The 8,278-nt window shown below is 28.6% G+C and overlaps 1 protein-coding gene across 1 annotated transcript; it reads right to left on the bottom strand.

Annotated features, from left to right (window-relative positions):
- Window positions 1-2,402: 2,402 nt before the first annotated feature.
- On the bottom strand, window positions 2,403-3,373 carry LOC106779321 (glutathione S-transferase F9-like). Its single transcript, XM_014667411.2, has 3 exons — window positions 3,205-3,373; window positions 3,079-3,127; window positions 2,403-3,009 (listed from the first exon to the last, which is right to left on the bottom strand). Exons 1-3 carry the CDS (start codon window positions 3,346-3,348, stop codon window positions 2,522-2,524), a joined length of 681 nt encoding a protein of 226 aa, XP_014522897.1. The 5' UTR covers window positions 3,349-3,373; the 3' UTR covers window positions 2,403-2,521.
- Between the last annotated feature and the right edge of the window lie 4,905 nt (window positions 3,374-8,278).

Consider the following 8,278-nt stretch of genomic DNA (forward strand, 5'->3'; position numbering starts at 1 on the left):
AAGAATATGATTCATGAAGCTGAGTCTAGGTGATAATTTGCCTATCAAATTCTCCAAGTGATTAATTGTTAGAAAGACAAGTTATTGAATTATAGAAAATGTAATTGTTAATTTTTTAAGTTGGATTACAAACAATGTAATTTTCAATTTCTATGTATAACCGTTTCTAGATGATTATGTTTCAACATTACATTTTGAGTTGAGGAATTATTTTATGTGTAATTATGTTATGTAAATATATTTAGGGACTTTGTTAGGTAAATATTACATTGAGAAACTATTTTGATGTGTTAATAATAGAAATAATATTGATTATTTGTCTTGTATTTGATTATTTAGACTATATTATGGAATTGAATTTTATGTAGGTCTGAATATGGATAGTAGCATGTACAAATCAAATATTCAAAAATAAAACGTCACTTTTATACATGTTAAAAAACAATAGGTATAAAAAGTCTGATTTTTTATGTCGGTTATAATAATGTCAGGTATAAAAGTGAGATTCTTTTATACCTGTTGTGGAACCTTCAGGTATAAAAAGTGAGTTTTTCTGTACCTACTCCCGGAATGGCAAGTATGAATATAAACTTTTATACCTGTTATAGACAAAACCGGTGTTAAAAGTTTAACTTTTTACGTCAGTTTTTGACCCGGTGTGAAAAATCGAAAACTTTCTATACCACCACTTCTATAACTACTCGAAAACTGGTATAAAAAGCCCTTTTTAACCGGTATAAAAAACTCTTTTTGCACTAGTGTTATTCCCAATTAAAGGCTTCTTCTAACATGTTTCAAGCTTGTGAATCAAGTCTCTGCATCATTGTGCTTCTCGAGACTAGAGGCTACTATACCTATGGAAGGATGATGAGACAATAAAAGAAGATAAAATTTTCTTTGCATAACAAGACTCTCACTTTGATCATATCAAGTTTGAGTGGCTAATGTTTGTATAACTAAGAATATCTTAGGCAATACACTACGACACTATTCGGACCAAAGGTTCAACATTTCGGTGGAACCTAACAAGGATTAAGCATAATTGACAAAGAGAACAAGGTATTAGACATATTAGTAAACCCCTAAAAAGATTAAGAAAGATAATTACTTAAGAAACCTAGGCCTAACTAGGTAAAAACCCATGAATTCATTATAAATAACATTGTGTACGAGATAAATATTACATATTCAATATAACATTTATTGTTATTTGAAATATATATATATATATATATATATATATATATATATATATATATATATATATATATATATATATATATAGGGGTTGTTAACACGTGTACGCCTGTTTTTCAGTTGGTACATTTTAACAATGTATACCATATTATAGTAGACAAAACTAAAAAAAAAAGAAACCGCCACTCTCATTCCTCTCAATCCTTTCTCTTTCATCTCTCTCGCTCCAACCTTTTCTCTATCATCCTATGGTAGATCTAACTGAAAAAAATATTAGAAATACTCGTTGTTAAACAATTTACCTTTGTAAAGAGTTGAGTCATTGGCATATTCGCGTTCAGGAAAAAGGTTCATTCAAGATCTCTTCAATTTCATCATCTTCACTAACCTCTCTAATGTCATCATCTGCAGATGTTGAATCATCATCTCTTACAAAACCTTCAGGCCAATTATCAATTCCTTCTGATGTCATTATGCTTGGGAAAATTAGATAAGAAAAAAATTATAAAATGAAAACTCATTATAAAATCATTTTTTGTAAGAAATTGTTTAATCGCCAGTGTTTCTGATTTTTTTAATTGGAGCTACAGTAGAGATGACAAAGAAAAGGTTGGAGTGAGAGAGATGAAAGAGAAAGGATTTAGAAGAATGAGAGGGGTGAGTAAGGGTTTGGGGTTTCTTTTTTTTAGTTTTGAGAATGAAAATTATTTAAATATCCTTGACTTTAAAACTCAGAATCCATAATATGTAAGGGTATTTTTGTCTATTATAATCTAGTATACATTGTTAAAATGTACCAACTGAAAAATAGGCGTACGTGCGTTTATATATATATATATATATATATATATATATATATATATATATATATATATATATATATATATATATATATATATATATATATATATATATATATATATATATATATATATATAATATTTGAGTGTTGAAATGTATTTTGCAAGGAAATTCTCCATTTCGAATTGGACAATATATAAACATGTCTACTTCACCTAGAAATAGACGAGGAACATCTCGCAGAGAAGATTGAAGGGTGCAAATACAGACTTCTTGTGAAGTCTTTATAGTGTCATTTATGTTATGTAATAACACTTTGTTTTTTAATTAAACCAAATTGATCCTTTTGATTTTACAGTAATTGAATAAATTGATGAAACATAACAAACTCATAAAATGGGATTTTATTGTGACCATGAAAGCCTTTTACATATTTGATTCACATTTAACACCAAACTCTTATCATATGGTCAAGAACTACTACGAAGAAAAGGAAACATTTTATTCGGAGGTGAAAGAAAAGCTAAGACGCTATTACTTTCATCTCCTTAAGCCCATCATAAGCGTTTTTGTAGGAGTGAAGAACCTTCTTCCAAGAGGGTCTGCTGCTAATATCATCCCACCAACGACTCACATTCTTCCTTTCTCTAACCATAAACCCTCTTTCCATTTCATTCACCAAATAAGAAGTAAATTGAAGATGGTTAAGATCAGCAAGACTGAAGAAATCCCCTGCTAAGTACTTTGTCTCGGATAGCCTCTTTTCATAGATGTCAAGCACTTTTACGAGCTTTTCCTCATTCTCTTTAATGGCTTTTGGGTCCATTGCTTCACCATTTAGTACAGAAGCAAAGTACATTTTTATCAAGTTGAAGATCGGTGGAGTATAGTTATGCCCTTCAACTTCAAGCCATTGTTCAACAAGCCCTCTCTCTTCCATTGTCTTTCCCAACAAATTCGTCCCTTGATCTTTGTACTTTTCTGCATAATACCTCAGTATTGCCCGTGATTCTGCACAATCACTTATGTTATATTAAATCTATGTATAGACAAAATATGAAAAGGGGTAAAGGGACAAACCATAAAGAACATAATCCCGATCTTCCACAACAGGCATCAGTCCAAAGGGCTGCAAACAAGAACCAACAAGCAATGAGATCTCTCATAGAATGCCTAAAATTCCATAAAGAAAGAAAGAAAAAGAACCTGTAACTTAAGATATTCGGGCTGTTTGTGTTCTCCCTTAAAGCCATCAACATGCACAGTTTCAAACTCAACTTCCTTCTCTATCAGACACACTAGCAGTCCCTTAGTGCTTCCATAGTCTGGGCCATACACCTTCACCACCATTCTTATTTGAAGAATAGAGAAATATTACAGGAGATTTGATTCAGCAATGAACGTTAAGCTTGTGTTCTCTTATACTACCGACCTTAACAAAAGGACAATGAAGTTTCATGACTGGTTAAGGAAAACGGACCACTTTATTGAATAATTCTTGAAGTGCTCAAAATATTAATTCATATCAAAGTTAATAAAATTATGTTATGGTATTGCATTAATAACTATAATAATAGCGAAAACGATAGTAAAACACTACACAATAATTTTAATTACGACCACATCAAAGTGGATAAGGCTTAATTAATATAATAAATATTTAAGAAATATAATAAATAATAGTATTAAAGCACAATTCAATGTTTTAAACTAGTGATGACAAGGGGTGAGAAGGTGTCATTTTACCTATTAAACATTATCATTTCTTTTATTTAATTATTTAAATATAATATACCATTAAATGTAATTATATTATTTTACAAATATAACGTATGATACTAATAATTTTATTAAATAGCATTAAATAATTATTTAATATTTTTTGATTTAATATTCCAAACTAATCATATTATAGTTGTCAAAACGGGTAACTCGACCCGACCCACCACAGATTGGTAGGTTAAAGAGGTTGGCTCACTTAAGTTTTTATTACCTTCTTCTTCTAATATTCTTATAACATGTTATTTTAATTGATCAAATTGAAACAGTAATAATTGGACCAATTGATATAAAAGAAACTAAAAAAAACTGAAGAATCTAAATTATTAAGTAGCAAGTGTTTATTTTGTATTTATTAATATAAAAAAATAAAGAATCTTAGTTATCATAAGTAACATGTGTTTATTTTGAAATAATTAATATAAAAAAACTGAAAAATCTTAGTTACATAAAGGATGTTTTTTATATAAGATATCTTATATGATTTTATATTGCTATGATTGTGTATATTAAACAATGAAAAAGTGTTTGATAAAGTGGTTAAGGGATTGCAAAAATATTGTATATATTTTTCCGTTTTATTAATTATTAAAAGTATTGTAAAAATATTGTATATATAGGATGTTTAAATATTGTAAAAATATTGTATACATAGGATGTTTAAATATAGTAAAAATAGGATTTGAATAATTAATTTAATTAATTTGATTTAATTAGAAAAAATAGGTGGGTTGGTGAGCCAACCCAACCCACCACGGGTTCAACCAGTGTGAGCCGGGTTCTTAGTGAACCGGGTCAAAATTGAATCGTATAAAAAATTTTCATTTTTTTCCAACCAAATCTAACTCAAACCCGTGATGAGCCGGGTTGGCTCACGGGTTTCAACTCATTTTTATGGCACTAATTATACATTCAATTCACAAAAAGTAACTAGTGTATGAAATATTTTTTGAAGCTTTTAACCGTATATTAATTAATACAATAAAGCTTTTATTAAAAAAATACTAGAAAGTACGTGTAAACAAATTATTTCATACTTTTAAGTAGTGCCTTTAAAATTGGTTGAAACCTGTGAGTCAATCCAACTCACCATGGATTTGAATTGGGTTGGGTTGGAGAAAAATGTGAAAAATTTGATGAGTCAATTTTGACCTTGCTCGCTAAGAACCCGGCTCACTCGGGTTGAACCCGTGGTGAGTCGGGTTAGCTCACCAGCCCACCTATTATTTTATTATTGAAATCAAATTAATCAAATTAATTATTGAAATCCTATTTTTTTATTAAAATCAAATTAATTAAATTAATTATTCAAAATACACAACCTTTACATCGCAGTGAGCTTTTCGTGTTGCGTTCTGTTCCTGTCTATCCAAAAGTTCCCCTATGCTATATATTTTTGTTAACGACTATATGTAATTTCTTGGTCAAATGGTGTTGTATGTCTCATTAAAATAAATTGGCAAAATTTTATGCTTGATAGCTTAGAATATATACAAATAGAGTTCTTTTGTTAAATTTTCATTTATATCAATTAGTCCAATTATTACTGTTTCAATTTGATCGATCAAATAACATGTTATAAGAATATGAGAAGAAGAGGGTGAAAAAAAGTTGAGTGAGACAATGAGCCAACCCGTTCAATTCACCAACCCGTGGTGGGTCGAGTCGAATTCAAATTTTTTCGACTCGCTAATAAATGAGCCTGGTTGGGTTGGCTCACTAAGTGGTCAACCTGTGGTGGATCGGGTTGATTCGGACCGAATCACCAGTTCTGACAGCTCTACTTTTAAGAAATAAATATTTAAACTACTTTTTAAGATATAATATTATATTACAATATGATATAAAATAAAATAAGATAAAATAATATATATATATATATATATATATATATATATATATTATTTTATATCATATGTAATATAATATTATATATATATAATATTATATTACATATGATATNTATATTATTTTATATCATATGTAATATAATATTATATAAATTATATCATATATATATATATATATATAATAATATATATATATATATATATATATATATATATATATATATATATATATTTTAGTAAAAAGTTGTGCAATAAAACTGTAAAATCAATCCAAACCTAATCATAAAAATTTATTTATTATAGTTTAAAAAAATTATGTTCTGATCAAACTAAATTAAGTGTATTTAATTTGGTTCAAATATATATTTAATAAAAAATCAAACCCTTACCTAATTCCTGCTAAAATGTAAAATAATTTAATAATATTAGTATTAGAATACCTTATATTAAACATAATAAATTAAGGTAAATAATTTATTGAAAATGGTCAATCTGTATATAAAAACTAATACCTTAAAATTAATTAAAACTTTCTAAATTTTTTTTTTATCAATTTTCCAAGGGATAAGAATAACCTATAAAGAATAGTGATAAGAATATATTAATATACGAGAATTATTCCTTAGGAGAACTTATAATAATCAATAATAGGCTATGAACAAAAAGTAAATATTAAGCCACTTACATAATTTCATATCTTTTAGCAATTCTAATTAAGAATACCCTATAGCAAAATTAATCACAAAGGATTAAAAGAAATATGATATCAAAATACAAAAAATTTTACAAATATAATCAATCCAACAAGGAAGATTAATGTTCTAGTAGTTACAACATATGACGAGAGAAAAATATATATTTCAAAGTCTTCAAATAAAGAAAAGAGGCAAAGTAATATTTGGATGATACCAGCATGGAAATATTATTGGCACTAAGGTAAATCTGAAACCTTCTTTATTTAGTAATGTTCTTTTGTATATATGGTCTAAACCATAACATATTGAATATAAGCAATTGTGACAATGATTAATGATTGTGATGTTGTTTTTAATAAAGATCAATGTATAATAAACAACAATGATGAGACTAAACTATTTAAAGCTAATTGAATACGTAACTTTTATAAGATTGATATGGATGAGTTATTAACTCAAAAAGTCTCTTGCCTTAATATTATTACCAATGGAATAGGAAATGTCTAAGCGTAAGATTTCTTGCAATGCTAAGTGAAAAAAGCATCACTACAAAAAATGTTGAGATTATTGACAACATAATTTCTATATCAATCTAGTTTTTGATAATGACAACACATTGCTTAATAACATGTATATGTTGTTTGTTGTTATTACATGTTCTTATGCAAATTAAATGTTATATCTGTTGAACATGTTTATGTACTGTGTTACATGTTCCTATGTTGATTGATTGTTATATATGTGGAACATGTTCATATGCTTTACATGCTTTATGTGATATGTGCTATGCATCATTTCATAGGTTTTACTGCACAAGTTTTAAAGCTGAAAACCACAAGCACTCTTATGAATTTTTAACTTTGTGACAAAGTTCTAGTGCAGTCGACTACATTGTGAATGGATTCGACTATGCTAAAATCTTTGTGCAGATTTTGAGAATCAGTGCTCTGTGTATTTTTGAGAAGAAAAGAATTTCAAAATGTTTTACATGGTTGATGTCGACTATGTGTTTTACATATTCGACTGTATCTGTTATCTGATTTGGAATTCTGTTATGCTCTTGCACTCTAACAGCTATATTTTTAAAAGTTAGTTGAACATTGATAACTTGGTCAACTGTATTAAATGTGTTCTGTTGTTTGTTGACCGTGAGCTACTAAGTTGACTAACTGTTATAACTGTCATAATACAATCGACTGAATTAGTAGCACATTCGACTGAGAATCTGACTGTATAATAGAAATATATAAATAGACTGAACACAGGTTTGTTCAGAGACATTTGATGAACTGATAATTTTCATTTTTTTTTTTCAGATTTCTCTTAGCTCTAAGAATTCTGCAAGATGACGTTGGTGATCTTTCTTGAATGAAATTCATAGAGGAGACTTTTAGGGAGGAGATTTATATTTTTGACGTGGAGGTCTTCGAAAAATTCCTTGTTGTAAAAACCACAACCATTATAGTGCATTTGCTTTCGGGTGGAAGGACACTGGATGTAGGCATTGTTGGCCAAACCAGTATAAAAACCTGTGTTTAATTTTCTCTATTCCTTAACTTTTACATTCTAGTCGACTCTATTCTTTACTTGAGCTTTCAGAATCTGTATTCTCCCAAGCAATGTATGCTCCTTTTCTTTTCAGATTTCTGCCTTGAAAGAATCTTTTCTTTCTTTTCTGCTTTGGCTGTAATTCGGGACAATGAGGCTTTATGTGACCTTCCTTTCCACATTCGTAGCACTGCACAGTATTGTTGCTGAAGCTATTCTTTTTACCTTGACCTGCATGGTTAGACAGTTGATTATCATTTTGAATAAGTCGACTAAATTTTCTTACCATCAAGGTCATCAATTCTCTTTCGTCCATGTCTGTTTCAGAGTTGTTCTTGCTTGTAGCTTTTGGAGCAATGGACTTCTTCTCTTCAATCTCTTCTTCATCCTTCAATCTACGGAGTTCCA

The sequence above is a fragment of the Vigna radiata genome, unplaced genomic scaffold (genome assembly GCF_000741045.1).
Source record: "Vigna radiata var. radiata cultivar VC1973A unplaced genomic scaffold, Vradiata_ver6 scaffold_195, whole genome shotgun sequence".
Classification (NCBI taxonomy): domain Eukaryota; kingdom Viridiplantae; phylum Streptophyta; class Magnoliopsida; order Fabales; family Fabaceae; genus Vigna; species Vigna radiata.

Bases quoted from the DNA above. Each gene is read 5' to 3' on its own strand.
- LOC106779321 (XM_014667411.2), bottom strand. From the start codon at position 3,348: ATGGTGGTGAAGGTGTATGGCCCAGACTATGGAAGCACTAAGGGACTG. The intron at 3,128-3,204 runs GTTCTTTTTCTT...TCTTGTTTGCAG, and splicing joins CCGAATATCTTAAGTTACAG to CCCTTTGGACTGATGCCTGT. The intron at 3,010-3,078 runs GTTTGTCCCTTT...GTGATTGTGCAG, and splicing joins TCGGGATTATGTTCTTTATG to AATCACGGGCAATACTGAGG.